Here is a 22,503-nt window from a genome sequence, read left to right as displayed (position 1 = left end):
CAGCCTTGCTCAGGTCTTGCAAACTGAGGGCCCAGGCTTCCTTGACTGAGTCAATCCATCTCATGTTGGGTCCTCCTCTTTTCCTGCTGCCTCCAACTTTTCCTAGCATTATTGTCTTTTCCAGTGAGTCTTGACTTCTCATGATGTTCATGATACAATAGGCTCAGTTTAGTCATTTTAACTTCTAGGCAGGCTTCAGGCTTAATTGATGTACAACTGACTAATTTGTCTTTTTGGAGGTCCATATTATAGAAGAAGATGAAGAGATTGGAAGAAGAAGAGATTGGATTTATACCCTGCCATTTACTTGGAGTCTCAGAGCAGTTTACAATCTCCTTCCCTTCCTCTCCCACAACAGACACGCTGTGAGGTAGGTGGGGCTGAGAGAGCTCTGAGAACTGCTCTTGAGAGAACTTGTGACTGACCCAAGGTCACCCAGCAGCTGCATGTGGAAGAATGGGGAATCAAATCCGATTTTTCCAGATTAAAGTCTGCCGCTCTTAACCACTACACCAAACTGGCACAGAATTACATGCAAATTATTCAGCTGAGAACTTGCGCTGCTTTTCTGCACAAAATGCACTGTAAAACTGATTGTAAGAGTAGATATTTTTAAAAAGCAAATTCTTCCTCTGTCATGCTTTTCACTCTCTTTACACACTGATATGTGATCCTTCACAAGTGCTTTTAATATTAAAGAGATGTATGAGTCAGACTATCTTAGAACATTTCACTTGAAATACTCATCCTTTCCCTGGTCTCTTTCAAAGAGTTGTCTGTTTAATCAAAGGCATGTTATTGAAGCCTTATCTCCCAGGTGGTACCTATGTATAATAATAATAGTGTCTCTTTTCAGTTTTAGTTTGCATATGCTATATTTATCGAGACTATGGGTCATTCTGCAAATTACTAAATGTGCCGAACAATGGACGTGCAAATAACCATCCAAAAGCAGTCAAAATATCATTATGATTGATGTCAGAATTTATACAAAGCTACTAAGACTGCAGTCAAAGACACTGACATTTCAAATCAGAGGGTTGGATCCATCCACTCAATTCCAGACCATACTACAGTCCTGCAACATGATCCCAAACTCAACTTTTTTAGTGGTCAAAGAGGGCTGCTTCCTCCCTTTTTCACCAGTGGAAAAGCTGGGGGTGAATGCAACCCTATTCATGAAAGTCTGCCTTACACTCTCCTTTCTGTATATATAGTTTTCCTTCTCAAACTCCCCCCCCCCCGTTTCATGTTCTCATTCCTCTGAAGCACTTTTTCCCATCATATTTTCATGTTTCCCTTCTGTCTCTCATAAATACAATGCTTTCCCTGGCCTCTGTTCCCTTTCCCTGTTTTTGAACCGCTACTATGACTTTAGTAGCTCAAAGGGCCACCAGAGACCCCTTTGCCAATTTTGCCTCTCAATGATTTTGAGGCTTGGTGAACAACTTCTGAATTTTCACCACCACAATATCCCTTAAAGCCTTGCAAACTATTTTCTTTTTCTTTTTAAGTTTTTTCTTTTATTGATAAAGCACCAAAGCACAACAACAGAAACATACAAATCAGAAACCGCCTTCTTTACAGCAAGTGGTGGACCAAACCGACACTCCCGACTCCCATTAAGTCTTGACACGGTAACCATGCTTGTAATCCTCTAACCTGCAAACTACTTAAAGAAACAACTGAGCCCGCTTCCCCAATGGCGATCGTTCTAATGTGCTACCTCCTATGATGTGGGTTGACAGTCGCCTAGGAGCGTATCCATGGAGCATAAGCGGCATTTGAGGGGAATATTTCCTTTTCTGACATGTACTGAAGCACCCTAAACCAAACCGCCACAAATCTACCATGTGCCTTTGATGTGTTTGGTATGCTAAATTGAGTGACCTGTGTCAGCTTATCTAAAATAAATAGATCCCATATTCAATTCAAAACCTTTATTGGCATGGATCAGAATCATAAACAGTCACCCTTCAGTTCATGGATTTAACACACAGTTTCCTCATTATAAGGCAGTAAGATCCCATATTTTGTCATACTGTATTCGGGGAGGAGAGTTGGCTTTCCATACAGCCGCTATAGTTATACGCGCTGCCGCTAGAAGTGTTGAAATGAGCTCTTTGGGGGCCTTAGATGCCGTAACTATCTCCAATCTGTCAAAAAGCACTAATTTAGGGCAGACTGGCAAGTCTAGCGCAGTGATATCCCTTATAATACCCAGGACCTCTTCCCAGAATGTATGTATCACTGGACACTCCCACCAGCAATGGAAATAGCCTATATTCCCACAGTTCTTCCAACATTCTGAAATCAGAGCCGGGTTTATTTTATGTAATTTTTCTGGAGTAAAGTACCACCTGGTGATTAATTAAAAAAATTGCAGTCGGACATTATAATTTCTTGAACTATTAGCATGTGAGTTCCAAATGTCAATCCACATTTGATCAGAAATCTCCATTGGTAAATCCTCTTGCCACCGTAGTTGATGCTTCAGCACTGCTCGGTTCTCCATCCCAAGTAGCAATTTACATAGATTCGCCATCAATCCCTTAGAGCATTCTATAAACGTCCGCAGGATGACTTCCAATCCAGAATACTGTCTTTCAAAGGTGCCCTTGGACGCCATGAGTTCAATCAAACTATTTGGCAAACTATTTTCAACCGAACAGTTGCCCCCAACATCCAGCTTCAATAAGTGGTGACACAGGAGCTCAGATGTTAACTCGTTAACTAAATCTTCTAAATAAGCCAGTATTTTTAAATCTGAAAGTAGAAGCTTTGTTTTCCCCTGCCAAATGAAAAACACTATAGTGGCAACAATATGCTGCTCTGAGTTCCATTATGTCACACTGCCACGGGAACAAAATCAAAGGCAAGAAAGAGAATGAGCCCTGTTGCTACAAGTGCTGATGCAGGCAAGTTCCTAGTAATACAAGTGAGAGGAGCTGACTGGCTTTCCTCCAAATGCTGCAATTTAATATTCATAGAAGAGACAAGACAAGTGCATAGCGTAGCCCGCAAACGTGTTACCTTTTATTAGACTAGATGCTTTTACTGGCAATGAAGATCCCAGATATCCAGCTTCTAAGTGCCTAAGAACAAGCTGAAATTTAGGACCCATATAAGTGGATATTCTGCAGATAGAACGGATGTTACAAAGTTTTGTGCTCCCTTTGATTTTTCCATACTGAATAGACAGCTAGGTACCCCTTTCAAATGACCTTTTATTGAACAGTTCTGAAGTTGCCTCACACTGAGTCAGATCATCAGTCTAGCAAAGTCAGTATTGTCTACTCTGACTGGCAGCAGCTCTCCAGGGTCTCATGTAAAGATCTCCCCCCCCCCTTAATACCTGATCGCTTTAAAAGGACATGGCAAGGACTGAACCCAGGACCTTATGCATGCAAAGCAGATTCCTATCGCTGAGCCACAGCCCTTCCACTTATTGCTAAAGCCACCTGCAAGTAGCTGGCCCTTATGGCATCATGAGAGGTCCTTCTGGACACACGAAGCTGCCTTATACTGAATCAGACCATTAATTCATCAAAGTCAATACTGTCTACTCAGACTGGCACTTTTGCAAGAACATGTCAGCACAGAAACACTGGCAGGAAAATATGACATTTATTATTATATTCTTCCATAACAAAACTCATCAGCATATTTCAGGTTCCCAAAGCAGTCACCCAACCAGGCACTGATCAGGCTGCTTTGTTTTAAAGCAAGGCTGCTGTGTCAAGGGTCGAGACTGTGCCCTGAGACCCTCATGACAATTTTACTTCAGACTAGAGCCCATGAACATAGACAGATTTTCACATTAGAAGCTTTGTATACCAACACAATCAGATTTTGCGCTTGGAGAATCAATGCGTAGAACCAAATACTTTCTATTAACTTTGCCAAGGTCAATTTTACAATTCTTCCAAAGGTGGTCAGAGAGAGGCGTTTTCATTTTTATTTTAAAAGACTATGTAAAGCCATCACTAGGGGTGCACATTCGGTTTAAACTGAGCCAAATAAATGCCTGAAAAATATCTTATAGGTATTTTTCAGGTACTTTCTAAGCCAAATATAGATTATAGAATCTGATTTGGATACCAATATAGTTGATACTGAATTATTTGGCTTTTATTTGGCTTTCATTCAGCTTTACAAAATAGCTGGTATGCTGGAGAGGTTTAAAGTTTAAGGAGCTAGAAAGTTACATCTCACTTCTCTCCTCTAGGGCTCTTTCCCACCTTTCACTCTGGTTTCCAGGGCAACAGGAGGTAGGGAGGAGAGGCATCTCAGCAGTCCAATAGCAAAAGCACCTTAGGGGGAACTTTGGTGCCTTAGAGCCAATCATTGCAATGCATTTGCAAATGGCATTGCATTGCAGGTTTGCAACTTTGCAAGGTTGTTGCTGGCTTCAAATGTGAAGTCCAGGTAACTACCTTGTTTTCCCCACCCATTTCCCAGGGAACTGGAGAGAGGGGAGAAGGAACAGTAGCAATTTGGCAAACAGGATTTCAGGTTAGGGGAAAACACTGCTCTTTAGCCAATCACAGAAGTTTGTTCTTTTTTTAAATTCTTCTGAGCATGGCCAAAGAACACAAAAGCAAGGGTCTGGCTGAACTAGACTCCACTGCTGAGAGAGGTTTGGAGAGTGTGTGGCTGGCTTTGTCTTCAGTTGCTGCTCTGAGTTTGACTCCTGCTGCTTGAGCAACTGTGGACTTCAGATCAGATCCTGCCTGCCTGCCTGCCTGCCTGCAGAAGACTGAAGACAGGGACTGGTTTCACTTAACATTGTTTTAAAGTCTTCTTATTTTACTTTAACTTATTCTTTGCACTTGGTGGGTGGTAGGTGTGTGTGTGTGGGGGGGGGGTCAGACCAAGGGCTTCAGGCCTTTTTTTTGTTTGTGCCCTTTGGTTTTATTCTTTTGTTTTAATTTCTTATGATGTTGTGGCTTACATTTGGAGTTTTTTGCTTGTTTTATGGGGCCTGATGGTTATGTGTGTGTGTGTGGGGGGGTGAGGGCAAGAGCCTCAGGCCTTTTTGTTGTTGTTGTTGTTCCCTTTGGCTTTATTTTTAGGTTTTACTCTTTCTGATCGTTTGTGCTTGCAGTAATTCTTGTGGAGTTTGTTGTTGTTTGGGCCTGGTGGTAGATGGCGAGGCCAGGACAAGGGTTCCTTTTGTTGGTTCTTAGCTTTGGTTGGAGTTGGCTTAAAACTTGGTTAACTCATTCATTTTTGGTTCTTGTTTTGGGCGTGTGTGTGTAGAGGTTCTGTTATTTTCTTTAAATTCTCTCTCTCTCTCTCTCTCTCTCCCCCCCCCCCTTCACCATCCTTTGCCATCTTTTTCTTCTGTTTCTCTTTTTTTGGGATTTGGGGTGTGAGGCTTTGTTGCTTGTTTCCTCTACTTTTTCCCCATTTTATTTTTTTTGGTCTGGTGTGTTTGTGCGTGTGTGGAGAGGGGCTTTTGGTTTAGGTTCTTCTTGCTTTCTCTTCTATCTTAAGTCCTTTCCCCCCATTCATTCTCCCCAAATTTACTCCCTTTAATTTCTAGAAGGTTGGTTTTCTGGAGGACGGGGTGTGTCTGTCACACCAGACAGGCATGCTGGGCAGCAGGCACAGATCGATTGCCCCTCCCCCCCAGAGAAGCAGGTCAGTTGGGGAGAGGTTTTTAAATGTGTTAGATGGTTTAGTATTTAATTTCTTAATTTCTTAATTCAGCAGAGTTAGCAGAGTAAAAATGAGTCTGAGTCCATGGTAGTTTCAAAATATAAAAAGTTTACTAACAACCTATCAAGGGTAGGGTAAACAGGAGGTAAAATAACAAAGAGCTTTATTTCTACATCCTCTCATCTAGAAAACTTAACGAAGAGTAATGGAGGCTGGAGCTTCTTCTTGCTCAGGGACAAAGAGCCATAAAATGCTAAATAGTAACACTCCATTCCCCAATCAAAACAACAAACTAGATCTGTATCTGGCGGGCTTTCTAACTCTCTAAGCAGATAGGATACAAACAAACATGTGATTCAGAACACAGCATTAACTCAGTAAATACTGAATAGAAGTGTTCTAACTTGTAACTTCCAACACCCCTTCTCAAGTTATAACACTGAAATCATGCAAATTTAAACTTTCACGAAGATTCTCAAAACGTTGCTTGTCAAGCGGCTTGGTCAGGATGTCGGCAGTCATCTGGTCAGTAGGACAGTAACGAAGTTCAATGAGTCCTTTGTCTTGTAAGTCTTTCACATATTTGCATTGAAGAGCAATGGTCTTACTCTTGGATTTGGTGCTCTCACCTTTGCAGAGAACGATGCAAGCTTGATTGTCCTCATACATTATTATTGGTTTCGGTTCGTCTATTCCAAAGTCTTTCAGTAGATGAATGATCCAGTACAGTTCATAGCTGGCACTTTGCGCTGATACACATTCAGCTTCTGCAGTAGAGATCGCTACAACAGATTGCTTTTGACTAGTCCAGTCAATTAAACTGTTTCCATAGTAGAATAAGTATCCACTTGTAGATTTTCCATCAGTTGTGTCTTTTCCCCAGTTGGCATCCATGAAACCAGTCAGTCTTGGTTCATCACAGGATGAGATTTTCAGTTTGTAATCCAAAGTTCCTTTTAGGTATCTTGCCAGTCTTTTTACAGCTTTCCAGTCATGGATAGTCGGTGAGCTGGTCTTTCTGCATAATAGTCCAACAGCTGAAGTTATGTCTGGTCGACAAATTTTGCTAAGATACAATAATTTTCCTATTGCTGATCTGTATTCGTGGTTATTTGGAAGTAGTGGTCCCTCTGTATTCTTGAGGTAATCCTTTTCAAGAGGTGTGCTCACTGGCTTGGAATGTTTCATTCCTACAGATTCAATAAAGTCCATGATCTTTTGCTTTTGGCTTAGAAGAAAACTTCCATCATCAGTTCTTTCAATTTGTATTCCAAGATAGTGTTTTATAGGTCCCAATTGTTTCACTTCCACTTCCTTGTTTAGTTCATCTGCTATTTCCTGTACATCTCCTTGATTTTCACAACAAATAATCAAGTCATCAACATAAATGAGTATGTACTGATATTGTCCATTTTTGATTCTTGAGAACAAACACGGTTCTGCTATTCCTTGTTGAAAGTTCTGTTTTTGTAACAGTTCAGTCAGTTTCTCATTCCACGCTTTTGCTGCTTGCTTTAGTCCATAAACGCTTTTGTTGAGTTTGCACACTAGGCCTTCTTGTCCTTTTGTTGAAAATCCTTCTGGTTGTTCCATGTAGATTTCTTCATTCAATTCTCCATTGAGAAACGCAGTTTTGACGTCCAAATGTTCAATGTGCATGCCCCTTGAGGCTGCTATGCTCAAAAGTGTTCTGAAGGTTGTGTAGCTTACAACAGGTGCAAAAGTTTCCGAGAAATCGATTCCATATTTTTGAGAAAATCCTTTTGCGACAAGACGAGCTTTGTACTTGTCCACTTCGCCGTCAGGGTTATACTTCACTTTGTACACCCACTTACAGCCGATGGCTTTTCTTTCTGAAGGTAACTCAGTAAGAGTCCAAACTTGTTTGTCTTGCAAAGATGCAAATTCTTCTTCCATGGCATTAATCCACTTGCTTCTTTCAGATGCAGGTAGTTGATTAACTTCCTTCCAGTTAGTAGGTTCCTTTATTTGTTGCACACTTGCACAAATTCCGTACATTGGTGGTGGAACACCTTTGGTACTCCTTGCTGATTGTCTCACAGCAGTTGTCTCTCTTACCCTTGGCGTTGCCTCTCCTGGTTCCCCTTCTGAGGTGGAATTCCCTTGTTCCCCTTCTGAGGTGGAATCCTCTTGTGGAGATGGACCTGCCTGGTCACAGGTGGTCTCTGCAGATTGCCAAGTGATCACATCAAAGAAAGAGACATCTGTAGATTCCTGATTGACAGGTTGTGCTGTGGACTCAGCTGGCTTAGGAGTTTGCAGGATGTTACTCTCATCAACATGTACCACATTGCATTCTCTAATTACACAGTTTGTAGAATCAAAAATTCGGTAGCCTTTTCCTCCTTGAGCGTACCCCACTAGGATACCAATTTCTGCTCTTGGCTCTAATTTGCCCCTTTTCTCTTTTGGAATGTGGGCATAGGCTTTAGATCCAAATGCTTTAATGTGTTTAAGTCCAGGCATCCTGTTATGCCATAATTGAAAAGGAATTTTATTTGTAGTTTTAGATGGAACTCTATTGTGCAGGTAAGTAGCTGTATTGACTGCTTCACCCCACATATCTTCTGAAATTCCAGATTGTATTAGCATAGAACGCGCCATTTCTAGTATGGTTCTGTTTAAGCGTTCCGCTGTTCCATTTTGTTCTGGAGAATAAACAATAGTTGTTTGATGTTCAATTCCTTCTTGTTCCATGAACCTTTGGAACTCACTGCTGCAATACTCTGTGCCATTGTCAGTGAATAACACTTCAGGCGCTTTGCCAAATTTATTTTTAACAGCAGCAACATAGCACTTAAATTTGTCAAGTACTTGGTCTTTACTTTTAAGTAGGTAGGTATAGACATATCTGGATTTTGCTTCCATAAAAGTCACAAAGTATTTACTACCACCAGTAGATTGTTTGATAGGGCCAACAAGATCTGAGTACACAGTCTCTAGAAAACCTTTATCTTGTTCTGGATTTTTGCCTCTGTAACAAGGCGCTTTGCCTTTTGCCTTAAAACAGGTATCACAACCATTACTAATAGTATTGCATTCAACAGCATCAATATTACAGCCCTTCAGAAGCTTTCTCACACTTTGTAAATTTCTGTGAGCAAACATCACATGCCATTTAAATAAACAGTCTTTGTGCTCACATTCAGATGATTTTGTGTGAAACACAGGTCCACTTGTGTCCAGTTCATCATTTTCAGTTATGCCAAGATTTCTTACATAATGGTAACTGTCGTGCTCTTCCATAATGAGCTCGACTCCATCTTTGTGCCAAATTTTTCCTTGTCCCTTTTTAAGATTAATGTTAAAACCAGCAGCAATAATTCTCCTTGAGGAGATCAGACAAGTACTAGCTTCAGGCACAAATACACAATCATTTAAAGTCATTTGCTGAATTTGGCCAGCAGAATTTAACACATTAAGAAAAATCTTTCCTGTTCCAGCAACTCTCAATGGTTCATTATCAACTTTGATCAGTTTGGGCATCTCATCTTTATTCAGATCAACAAAATATTCAGCACTGTTGCAAATGTGGACGGCACTCCCTGTGTCCAGTAGCCACAGTGATTCATCACTGTATTCTCTGCTATGATTAATGTTTACAGCAAGCACATTCGCACATTCGGCTCGCTTTCCTGCAGTTTCTGGCACAGCCTCTCTCAGGAGAAACACAGGCTTGGATTTTTCCTGCCCCTGATGACCGTTTGGCTTCCCATTGCCACGCCCTCTGGCGTTTCCTCTTACAGAAGAAATAGGGGGAGAGCGCATGTCTTTATTTCTTTGATCTGTCTGTGATTGTCTAAACCAGCAGTCTTTGGAAAGATGGCCCGTTCGGGAACAGACAAAGCATTTAACGGCCTTCTTTACATTTCCTTTGTTCTCCAAAACATGATTGGAAGAACTGGCCTCTAATATGCACTTTAAGCATTCTTTCCAGTAATGGTAATTACTAGCCGATAATTTCGGTATGTTATAACCGTGTGCAGACGCCATTTTTACTACTTTACCAAAACTTCCCTTTGTAGAAGCGAGGTCGTCTGTCGTTCGTCTGGGATCGTCTGGGGTTGCTTGTGATCTCCTTCGTTCCCTCAGGCGCTGTCGTTCAGCTCTCTGGGAAAATCCTTTTGTGTTGGAGATAGTTCACAGCAGGAGATGAAATTCCTCTTGCCTTCTGTTCTGCTAGCACAAGGCTTAGCAGACTCGAGAAAAAACAAAGAAGACTCTCTCTTGTTCCAGAAAAAATTTCAAAAAAATTCTTTTCTGTTCTTTCTTAAGTTCTAATACACATGGCTCAAAAAAACAACTCTGTCTGGGCAACCATAACCTGTTAGATGGTTTAGTATTTAATTTCTTAATTTCTTAATTCAGCAGAGTTAGCAGAGTAAAAATGAGTCTGAGTCCATGGTAGTTTCAAAATATAAAAAGTTTACTAACAACCTATCAAGGGTAGGGTAAACAGGAGGTAAAATAACAAAGAGCTTTATTTCTACATCCTCTCATCTAGAAAACTTAACGAAGAGTAATGGAGGCTGGAGCTTCTTCTTGCTCAGGGACAAAGAGCCATAAAATGCTAAATAGTAACACTCCATTCCCCAATCAAAACAACAAACTAGATCTGTATCTGGCGGGCTTTCTAACTCTCTAAGCAGATAGGATACAAACAAACATGTGATTCAGAACACAGCATTAACTCAGTAAATACTGAATAGAAGTGTTCTAACTTGTAACTTCCAACAAAATGGAAAGCTGGGAGTAAAGGGAAGTCACCCCAGTAACTCTGGAACAAGCCCCCCAAAGCAGGCTGGATGCAGGGAGGCAGGCTGAGAGAGATCACCCCCCAAGGAGAAGCAGGTCAGTAGGGGGGTTTCAAATGGAGAGCAGTAAAGTCAGTGGGCAGTAAATATAAATACAGATCACCCCAAAACAAAAAGCAGCCCAGTGTGTGATAAAATGGCAGAGAAGCCCCCCCAAAACAGGAGCCCCCCAAACCCCAAAGATCAATCCCTCATATTACTGCAACCCAAAAGGGAGGGGGGTAAAATAAAATGAAAAGAAAAACAAAGGGAAACCAATACCATGGAAGCAGAGAGTATGCCGGAAAATCCCACTAAGCAAAAATGCTATAATGTGAAAGAGGAATTCAGTCCCAATTTTTTCCACCGTTTGCAGTAAACAAACAAACAAAAACTGAATTGCAACACAGAGGAACCCAGGGAAAAACTAAGCCCCCTGGTCCCTGACTGACTAAGCTAGCTAAGCAATCCCCCACCACGCCCAGCAGCAAAGCTCTTTCATGATCACATGTACCCCCTCTACATCCAAAACTACAATGCCAACAAAAAGAATGTGCATTCACCCTATACTTATATAGTTCTGAGACCCATTGCAATGAATGGAGACTATGTTATTGGCAGGTAGGAGTGCCTGTCAAGCTTTGGAGGATCCCTATTTGTGCTTCTAAGGCTGGAAAACACCACCTCTACCATTGTCTAGCATTTTCCCACCAGAGCTTCTGGGTGGGTTTGTAAAGGATTAAATGTTATGTGTGTGGGTTTTAGGTTGTGGCAGCAGTGTTCAAGCCTTTTATGATTTCCTCTTTTCTATCTCCTGTAGAACAGGGGTGTCGAATTCATTTGTTATGAGGACCGGATCTGACATAAATGAGACCTTGTCAGGCCGGGCCATGTGTGTCATAAAATGTAATGCCAGGTAGCGGAGAAATAAACTTTATAAAGAACACAAACACAAAGGTTTTTTTTTAACTTAAAATAAAAACATGCTTAAAATATTAGCACTCTTGCAATATTTTGTTTATTTAACAGTGTCTAATAACTGACACCTCTTGCTCTGAATTATTGCATCAAAATGTCTGCGCTGTTGCAATCTTGACTATGCTGTTTAGGTGTGTATCTGTAAGCTGCAAACCTACGATGACGCAGCAGCAGAAGAACTGGAAGAAGAAGCAAAAGACAGCCAGTTCGAGTGCAGGCCTGATAGAAACCCTCTGGGGGCCTGATCCGGCCCCCGAGCCGCATGTTTGACACCCCTGCTGTAGAGGGTAGAGTAAACCCTTTAGATGGTTTGAATCAGCCTGAACATTTACTTTTACAGAATGGTAGTAACAGCTGTGGCAAATTAAGGCTGAGATCGCTTAATAGGTGGGGGTGGATAGAGAGGGAGTAGAGTTGGTGTGGCTGCTATGAGCCGTTAGTCGTTAGACAGAGAAAGCAAAGCAGGAAATTGGAGGAGAGCTGAGAGATTCTTGGAATTCGTCCCTCTTCAGGAGCCCTGTATGAGTTCAGTTGAAGGCTTGGGCTGTTGCTTGTGGTAACTGCTGTGTAATTTTGACTTTTATCTACACTAAGTACGGGATTGTTATTTTGTTTTCTTGCTTCCTCACTCACTCCGCTTTTGATCTAGTAAATAAAGAGAACTGTTTATGTGTTGAATATGGAGTTCCCTCTTTCGTGCGGCAAATAGGCCACGGCCAGGATGAAAAGCACTATCAGGGTGAGTTCCTGGAGTTACAACTTATTTACATGGTGGTACAGCGGTGGCTTATTTCTGCATGAGAGGTGGGAGTTTTGGGTCTAGGCTGAGGTTGCAAGAAGTTTGTTGAGTTGGCCAGTATGGCTGAATGTCAGGATCAAGAGTTATCACTTTGGGAAGATATGTCTTTCCAGACTATGGATGTTAGTGGTAGGCCGGATTATCTAGCTGATTTTTATTGGGAACCTAGACCCTTGCCTAGAAGGAAGTCAAGACATGGTTTTAAAGAGACTGTTGGGTTTTCAAATAGAAAATCAGTATATACATCTGAACAGACCTTAAGGAATTATTGGCCTCATAGAGGGGGTGCGGAATCTGATGCTGGCCTTTTGGATCAAAGGTTTAACAGCAGTCAAAGAGGACTTCAGCTACAGGACCTTGCTGAAGGTTACGCCAGGCTTCAGGGCCAGAGGAGTGTGTCTGTAGTTGAGCCAGCGGCAAGAACTGAGGGGTCGTTCATCATTTGCTAACTTTGAAGATGCGTGTCAGATCATAAGTCTTGGCACCCTGGGGATGGATGTCAGCCAAATGGTCCTGCTCTTTCCTGGGGAAGGAAGAGGCCCAGCTGATCAGAGACTGAGGGATACTGGTGGCTCATGTTTACCACAGTGTGGTGGCAGACAGAGAGAAGAGGGACTTACAGCCTTGCATTTTGACAGACGTATGTTTCCTGTGTATAAGACTGGAAATGACATTTTGGCATTTTTTAACCTGCTTGAACTTTCATGTCAGGAATGGATTATAGAGTGCCACAGCGCTTTTATATGTCCATTTTGAGATCTCAAGTTAGTGGCCCTTTGGCAGATCTTTTGGGCCAGATGCCTCTTTATCAAGCAGGAGACTACTGGGGATTTAAGGACTTGGCAAAGCAAAGGTTTGCCTTGGGTCCTGAGGCTTATAGAAAAGCTTTTCAAAAAATTGACAAGACATTGCTGGGCAGAGAATAGCCTGCCAGTGGTTGCAGCCAAGTTGGCTCAAAATTTGGTTTATTGGCTGGCTGCAAAAAATGTGACTACTTTTGTTGAACTCAGAGAGTTAATTTTGTTGGAACAGTTTTTCTCCTTCCTTCCAGAAGGACTTTCAGCCTTGATTCAAGATAAAAAGGTAGCAAGCTTGCGAGAAGCTGCTGAGGTTGCTGAAAAGATGAAATCTAATAGGTTCAAAAGCTGGCAAAGGCTACTCATTTTTGGGACCAGGACCGAAGTTGTGAAGTCCCTGGAGTTACAACTTCTTTACAGGGTTTCATTCTCCAAGCCACCCTGAGATGCTCCCAAAAGCTCAGAGATTTCTTCAGAGACCATCCGTGCACCAAATGTTGCCCTACCCCCTGAGCCCCAATCCTGCCAGAATTTGGCTCCAGTTTTGGCTTGCCATGTGGTTTGTGCCCTTCCCTTGCTAATTAAAACTGCCCAGTGCTATTAATTAAAACCCCTTAAAAGAAAAAAATGAGCTGTCAATAATGCAGGAGGGGGGCTAGTTTCAATGATCAAAACCCTGTCTCCTCTCCATGTGTGACCCTACACAGTTAAAGATCCAGTCATGAATCTACCATTCAAATCAATGGAACAAAGCTAGGAAATCTTCTGCCCTAGTTTGCTGTTGGGTAAGGAACATACAAATGAATACAAATGAATCTTAGAATAACCAGGATGCAGCATCTACTCTCTGCATCATAGATGCAGTCCAGTAGTCTCTACTACTGAACCAGCAGGGGAAATTAAACTTGTGAGGCACATAAATAAGATGGCAGCCCTATAGATGAGTGATATATTTGGAAAACTCTACCCCAAGGCAGAGGACGCAAGAATGATTAATTTGTTCTTTGCAGCTGGCCTGTGATGTCCTGGGGATGTAGCGTTGACAGAATGTATTATCTTTACTATCATGCTCTGAAAGGAAAGGTGGAAAACAAAACCAGGAAGAGAATGACCCTTTTCCTGATGTTTACACTCATCGGAGATCTCACCCAAGAGCAAAGATGCAGTTGTGTTTTCTAATTTATGTAATCCAGTGCCTCTAAGCTTAGAGAATGTCAAGAGGAATTAAGGTGAGTTACTAACAACAGAATAAGTCTGTCTAGAATTCATAAAGTTTTGAGTCCTCCTTTACTGCAAAACAAAACCAGAAAATTTGCTGCAGGAACATCCAAACCAGGAGTCCCCAATGTGGTACCTGAAGGCCCCATGGTGTCCACTAAAACCTTTCCTGGCACCCACCAAGTGTTTTAAGAAGGCGGGTGGGACCATTTAATACGTTAGGAAAACAGAAATATTTATCTGCTATATTTTCGAAAAATCCTTGTTCATTTTTATTCTATTCATGGCGAAAATGAACATTTCCACTTCAACTGGTAGACTATTAGACTAGGATCTGGGAGACCGGCATTCAAATCTTCACTGTGCCACAAAACCTACTGGGTGATCTTGGGACAGTCACTCACTCTGTGCCCAACGCATCTCAAAGAGTTGTTTCGGGGATGAGCAGGAAAACAATATACACCGTGCTGAGCTGGTCTGAGGAACAAAAGCAGGATAAAAAAAATCTACCAAATAGATCATTTGTTTCATTTTGGCTTTCTTCACGTGTGGAACTGTGGAATTCAGTTTTAATACTGGTGTTTTTGTTTTTTTAAAGACTGCTGGATGGATGCTTTAATAGACCATCAACAGTAAACACTAAGATTTTAACACACGCACAAGAATTATTCACATCCAAAGTCTCTTTCTCCAAATGGATTTTGCCGACATGATTTTGTTAATCAGGCTTCTCTGGCAAAGAAGTCTTCTACAAACTGTTCAAGTTTTATACCCTAACAACAAAGTCAGTGTCCACCCCCCCTCCCATGTTAAATTGGTTTAAGATATTTACGAAACCAAAAGCTTTAAGGGGACCATCCATACCTGGCAAACTTCTGGAGGAAAGCAAAAGAGAGTTAAGTCATGTATGCCTACAGGTTACTGGCTGTAATTTATTTTGAACTGTATTCTCACGACTTGCCAGTCACTGGGCTATCAGCCTACCACATCTAGCAAGTTAGGAGTTACCTTTAGAAGCCAGCCCTGGAGCAAATGCCCCAGACCAACTTCCTCAGCACCAGCATTAACTATGGTCAAATATAAGTCTAACCAATGCCTCCCTTAAAAGAACATGAAATTGCTGCTTCAATGTGACTCTTGCAGCAGTACCAACAAGCTGCAGTTAAAGAGGAAAGGAGAATTTTCTCCATGAAGAGGCCGGTTTTTAATTTGTTCACTGCAATGCAAAGGAAGCCAGCATTACATCTGCACCCACCATAGTAAACAGTGTTCTTGGATATTATCCTAACAGTTTGCCAGCAGAGCCTTCAGCTGAATTAAGCATGTGGGAAGCTCATTACCTTGTGATTACAATATAGCTGTCAGATCCATTGCATGTGCAGAACAATGCTCTCAGCCTTCCTTGCTAACGATAACCTGGAGACTTGGAACACTTTAAAAGAGTGGTTGTTTGCATATCATTGACTAAGCATCCACAATGAGTTGTTACATAACCTTGAAGTCATTCACTTTGGGCACTAAGTGCAAGTATCCTAGGTCAGCCAGGGCTCAGAAACAGTGAGGACTCCTCAGAAAAAGAGGAGCCCCATGTAGCCAGCCTTGAATTAACAGAAGTTGACCAGCAACAGAATGAGATGCAGGGTTGTCAGGATTCACAGCCAACAGCTGGTGCAGAACCATCAACACCCTTCAGCCCTGATTCAGCAGGTGAACCTCAGTTAGCCATTTGCAGCCCACCAGTATCTCCTACACCCTCAGAGTGTGCCATAGACAGAGGCTGCGAACAGAACTACAGGCAAGAAGGCAGAATGCACACCTCCTGGCCTAATGCCAGCTGCTTGCTGATGACAAAGATGAGTAGGATTACTTATGAGCAGCTGGCTGCAAGCATGACCCTTAGGCACTGGGCTGTAAAAACCAGCCAAGAGAGGCTGTTAGACATGGATGCAACATGTATGATAGATGCTAAGCCACCAACTCTGCCTTGCCTGATTCTTGGAAGCCTGATGTTGGACTGAACGACCCTGCCTAGCCTGACTTTTGGAATCCTGACTTCAGAATGAAAGACCCCGCCCCTGCCTGACTTCTGACACTTGGTACTCAGAGCCTGTAAGCCAGTACAGCAAGTTCTTAAAGCATTTCTAAACTCTGCAACATTCACTCACTTTTCCCTCTAGTGAAATGTAGACAAGTTGAGTCATATTTCTAATCAAGGCCATTGTGTCAAAATACTGCTTCTGAACCCAGTTGCAGTTTACATATCTAGTTAGGCCTACAGTTTTTCACTACATTACATTTAATAGAACAAATATTTTACCGCCACTTAATTGAAAACATTTTGGTTTGCATTAAATTTTCAGGAAATACAGATATAACAAAAACCAAAAGAGACAAACAACTTTGCAAACATATCTATCTTTCCATATTCATAGTAATTCCTTCACTTTACAAATATTGTCCTTACTATCTAGGACTGTTGTTAGTCAGTTCTCAGTGCTGGCTTAATCACTGGATTTATTCACATGGTTAGAATTTGTCCTGAGGCCATATTTACATAGAAAAGGTCTACCGAGCACTGTGGTGAAATACCACTTCCCCACCACTGCTACCACCCATCGTGCATAATGGGCCGGCAGAACCTCACCTACTGTCTTTTTGCCTGGTGCAGCACACAACCAGCTGTTTGAGAGGCAAAAATGACGATATTTTGCTAAGGCACCTTCGCCACCCAAGCAGAAAGGCTGGCACCCATACTGTACACCACTGCTGATTCCACCATCACCACCATTAGCCATGTACAAAAATGTGGGGGAAGGAGGAAATGGAGGTGCTGCAAAGGTATGATTAAAATCACAAACACATGTGGATTACAAGTAGACGTATGTGCTGTACGAACACATCAGACCCTACTTAAGTACAAAGTGCCCTATGTTTTAGGATTGTGGATTCACAATGCTACTTTCTTTTCCCATAACTGTGAGGTTATTAATATTTTTCAGCCAGATTCATGTACAACTAGATCTTCTAGCAAAAATTTTGAAGCAGAAGAACAGAGCAAGAGAAGGAACCCCCCACCCCGGTTCAAATGCACTTATCACTGGGAGTACAGAGACCCTAATATAGAAGCAGTCATGAAAACTCTCCAGGCATTAGGGGCAAAAAAAATTCTGCATTTTTCCACCTATGTGGAAATGTTGGCTGGCTTCAAAGAAAATCCAGCACACCTTACTCCATAGAAAGGCAAGCATTCCTGTTTTAATCTTTACACAAATACAATACAGAATACTTTCAAAGGTACATAAACCAGCTTTACAGCTTCTTCCCCTCTAAATATACCAGGAGTATTTTTAAACATAAAAAGGTAACCAAGTAGGTAACCAGGCAGACAGTGACAAAGAATCAATATGTTATCTATGTGCTGAGAAACTGTGCAGGAACAGCTTGCTGGGCAGAAAAGTTTGCTACAAGGAGAAGTTTAAAGCAACCTCCCAAACTATTATTTGTGTCATTTTATACCCCAATTTTCCTCCCAAATGGGGACCCAAAGTGGCTTACAACATTCACCCCTTCGTTTTCACAACAGACTTGTGAAGGTAGTTCCAGGCTTACCCGTGCTGGTTTGAAGCAGCAGAATTTAGAGTCCAGTGGCACCTTTAAGACCAACAAAGGTTTATTCAAGGTATGAGCTTTTGTGTGCATGGACATTTTTTCAAATACTATTTTGAAAACGTTTGCATGCACATGAAAACTCATACCTTGAATACACTTTTGTTGGTCTTAAAGGTGCCACTGGACTCTAAATTTGTTCAACAGACTTGTGAGGTAGCTTAGGCTGAGTGTGTGTGACTGGCCCAAAGTCACCCAGCAAGGTTCCACAGTAGAGAAGGCCTTTTTCATGTGCACTATCTCTACCAGATAGCGAGGCTCAGTTCACACATGAAGTAGCTGCTTTCTCCTTCCCTCCCCTGCTTCCATACAATGCCTCCCATGTATTTATTTATTTAACTTTTACCCAACCCTCCCCGCTGAGGCAGGCTCAGGGCGGCTCACATAAAACCAATAAAATAATGTACATTTCAGTATAAAAATCCATAATAAACAATTTAAAACAGTTGATATAACGATGGCAGTGTGATATACTAAAGTGCATTTAAGAACACATTCAGCAGTGCTACCACTCTAAGTAACTTCTAGCTCTAGGTCGACACAGGGCATGGCTGATAAGGTGCAGCTCCTATCGGAATGCCTGCCGGAAAAGCTCAGTTTTCACGGCCCTGCGGAACTGTGACAAGATCTCGTAGAATTCTCAGTGCTTACCGCGCAGACTCCTCACTGAAGTTTCTCAGCGGGATCCCACTCACCGTATGCCACAGCCAGCTGAAGCCCAACTTGCAAGAAGAATAACTAATCACTCAACTAACTTTCCCTCTGCTCCAGAGATGTAGCGAGTTCTTTCGCTAATGAACTTTCTTGTCCCATAATTACTGCTAGTATGCTGTGGATCTTGCTTCCATGTTCCCAAGATTACCAGAGGAAATGGTGTTTCTATGTTCTTCAATAGATTACCCGGGCAGAGGGGGGGGGGGATTCAAGCACTCTTAAAATTATAAGCAGTCACATTGATAAACACTATTATGCTATTTATTTCCATGAGCTACACTAAAGAATCTCTTCCTTATAACACAAATTTATCTAAAGGCAAGGAGTCCTCTTTAAGACGAAACTGATCCAATAATTTTATGTATCTTGGTCCCATGACAAATGTCCTGCCTCTTTCAGGTGAGTAGAACCCATCCGAACTTTTTTGTGAGCTCGGGAGGAGAGGGTTGTCCTTGAAGCTATGCCGTGCTTCTGTGGTACTTCATGCACATCTTAGGCTCACCATGATGTCAAAGGCAAGACCACTCTCTGGTGCAACCACAGGTATTGGCTGACTACCCGAGGCCAGCCACAATAGCTGACCCTTTCCCACAGAAGGACCTACATTTCAGTACTACTCAGATTATGTCTGTGTTTGTCAGACTGACATACCAAAAACATCCCCCTTTATATATAGTGAGGGTGAAAAACGAGGAGGGAAGGAAGGGCTCTGAACCCCCAACACAGATTCTGCGTTTGCAAGACCCCTGCAAATCAATTATATAATGTTTAACTGTTGTAGCAAAAATAATGATTTGAATCTGCTGCAAAAGTACATGTGAAAATGGAATGGTACATTTGAGTAAAGGCACGTTACTAGTACTAACTTTAACTGTCAGTGATGTTTTGCTAGTGGTTTAGCATTTTACTACCATGAGGGTTTTTTTTATCTTGGCCATAACACCAAGCATATAATTTTGTTTTACATAAGCACATTTGTATATGCATAGCACACCGTTAAGCCAGTGTTAACAGCATAGATTATAACCAAGCACATAACCTTTCCCCTTCAGAAATACCATTTGCTGACTTGCAAAGCAATGGAGTAATTCAAAGAAGGAAAGCCATCCCTAGGGGTCTTCGATGCAACACAACTGCTTGATGAGAATCTTTAAGTACACATGAGCCCACACATGGGGAAAATATATTTTTTAAAAAACCAATATCCAAAGTGATGCTTCACCATTTCACAGGCTACCACTTTCCACAGCAATGAAGCCAAAATTTTACAAAATGAACATGTTAAATGTACAAGGGAACATAAAGAAAACAACAGCATACCTTCCGGAATCATTCAGCAATATTGCATTGAAGTGGTGACAGAAGGTTAAGCTACTTAACCCAGGGTGACTAAGTAACAATCTAAATGCCTGCTGATGAGCTCCTGTTGTTATATGGGGCCTCTGTAGATACTACCCAGCAGTGCATATCCAGCATGCAAAAATAAATAAACAAGCCCCAAGGGAGGATGGCTTCAACAGCTAGAAGCAGGCATTGGAAATCATACATTTATTGAACTCTAGTTGATTTACTACAATTATTTACAAGAGTCATTTATATGCAGATTGTCTGTGTTTTGAGTACAGAGTGCACAGAATACATCTGTGCTAAATAAACAGCTCCTTAAGTGTTTTCCATGGATAATTTGTTATTCTTCCAAAAGTAGGACAACAGTTGATGTAGAACCAAAAAGAGTGTGGTGGGGGGAGGGGGAAATGTCATGATTTTCAACAGGGCTTTTTTGTTTATTTTTCATAAGATCAAAGCGGCATATGCTTAATTCTGAGCCTATATCCTGTCAGAGAGAAGACTTTGCCTCTAAGCAATAAAGAGTGGCTCTCATCACAGCGCTCTGGAAACAACACTATCACTTGCTGCCAAATACATTTTCTCAGGCACACCTTGAGGGCTCACAAAGGAAGAAAACCTTTACTCCCGTATAAAGAGTTTCGGCACAGAGCGCTGTTTCCTTGCTAGAAAGAGTCTCTACGAAGTTGTGGAAGGCAAATGGCTGATAAGTGTCAGCAGAGTTCTGAGCTTCAGAAAACTCTTATTTTACAACCCACTGAAAATAAGGGGATGGCAAATACAAATGAGAGAAAGAAGGCAGAAAGAAAAATGCTGCCAGCAACTAACTGCTCGATCTAACTGAACTAATTGCTTCCCTCCCACGAGATTACCTCCAGTGGCTTTCTAATGCTCAGGCGTTTTGGCAAGGCAAGGCTGATTAATGTTGGGTCGTCTTGCAACAGCACACAGATATATTACCCCTTCCTTAACGAAGTGTATCCTCTCTCTAACGGTCACCACCAAGGCAGAAATAGTAGACATCTCCATGGACACGTGTGTTTATGAGAAGGGTATGACTCTCAATGCCACTGGCAATGTTCAATGCCACTAGCAATTTCAAGTACCAAGGGAAAAGGCACAGTCTGTTCTCATTTCAATCTAGACATGCATGAAGTCCCCAAGGGCTAGCAGCATTCCCAGTGCTAAGTATAGTGCTGAAATCGAGATACAAACGCATCCTTAAAGAACTGTAGGTTGATATGGTATTGGAAAGTCTTTATAAGAAAATTGCAAGTCTGCGGTTTAAAGTGAAGATTGTTTCCACAGGCTCTTTGGAATACGGGAGGAAAGAGCGCACTTTCCTTAGCATTCATGCACACTGTCTTGATCAGCGGCGGAGAATAATAACAGAGAAGCCCAATGGCACCGTTAGGGCTACCAAGAAGACTCCTGTTTTGTTTGGCTGCCACAGACTGACACAACTACCCACCCATCCGGAATTCATCAGTGAAGGAATGACATCTGGAAAGAGCCCCATTCGGGACTCGAACGCCTGCTCTGCCTCTCCTTCCGTTCTTTGCAAGTTTGCTCTCTAGTCTGAAGGCCCCGAGCTCTGGCACTGGGGCAGGAAAGAGCGTGCGGTTTCAGCCGCGTCCGGAGCCCAACGCAACTTTTCTGTTTGGTTCCAACCCGCCCGGAAGCCCAAAGCAACCGAAGCCCCAACCTGGCGCTTTGCCCTGGCGAGAAACAACCACCAGGAAGTTTCGCTTCTTCTTCTTCTTCTCGAGGCCTGAAAGGGAGGAGAGCGAAAGAGCGCCCAACGCGGACCCGCTCCCTGCCCGGGCCGCCACTCACCTGCGGCTGGTCCCGCTGGAGGGAAGAGCTCCCGTTTCTTCGCCCTCCCCCTCCTCCGCCCGCCAGAGGGGCGAGCAGCCGCATCCGGGGCTGCCACCTCCCTCCCCAGGCACTCCGGAGTAACTGCGCCGCGGAGGGGAGCATCCTGCACGTCCCGCCGGGCTGAGCAGAGGCGTCGAGGCGCGTAACCCTGCCCGGGCGAGGCGGAGCGCGCGCGGAGAGGGCGAGGCAGGAGCTGCACCACCGCGGGAATCCAGCGGCAGCTCCCTCCGAACGCCGCCAAGAGCCGGAGAGGGCGGGATTAAAGGGAGGGGAGGCGGGGCTTCTCTGTTCCCTTCCCCTAGTTGATCGCCCCACCAAGCCGGCCCAACAGAGCGGGAGGCTGGTCTGAAGCGGGGCTGCTAACTTCCGCATGCCGCCCGTCGTTTAATAAGTGTGTAGCGCACATATTGGTTTTTTTGGAGGAGGGGGGGGGGTCAATCTTGCCCAAGTGTGAGGCTCAAGCTGCGACCTTCACGTTCAGCTTGGTTTCTGATTGGCGGGAACGTGGCGGCTTTACGTTGCAAAGGCGATCCAGAGGGACTGTGAAAAGAACGGAGTCGCTGGTCTGAGGTGGGAAGGGGTCGAGACGACGACCTGCAGTCAGGGCTGGAAGAAGCCCTCTCTTCCC

The 22,503-nt window shown here is 42.8% G+C and overlaps 1 protein-coding gene across 1 annotated transcript in view; it reads right to left on the bottom strand.

Moving 5' to 3' along the window:
• CCDC109B (coiled-coil domain containing 109B) overlaps window positions 1-22,108 on the bottom strand; it is a 94,297-nt gene extending 72,189 nt beyond the window's left edge. The window contains exon 1 of the mRNA XM_015426445.1: window positions 21,834-22,108. Coding sequence (XP_015281931.1) covers window positions 21,834-21,977 — 144 coding nt within the window. The 5' untranslated portion in view covers window positions 21,978-22,108. The remainder of the gene's footprint in view (window positions 1-21,833) is intronic.
• Window positions 22,109-22,503: the final 395 nt, after the last annotated feature.

This window comes from Gekko japonicus, unplaced genomic scaffold (genome assembly GCF_001447785.1).
Source record: "Gekko japonicus isolate JY-2015 unplaced genomic scaffold, Gekko_japonicus_V1.1 scaffold173, whole genome shotgun sequence".
Lineage (NCBI taxonomy): Eukaryota > Metazoa > Chordata > Lepidosauria > Squamata > Gekkonidae > Gekko > Gekko japonicus.
The sequence above is the reverse complement of the archived record's forward strand: the minus strand, read 5'-3'. Positions and strand labels throughout refer to the sequence as shown.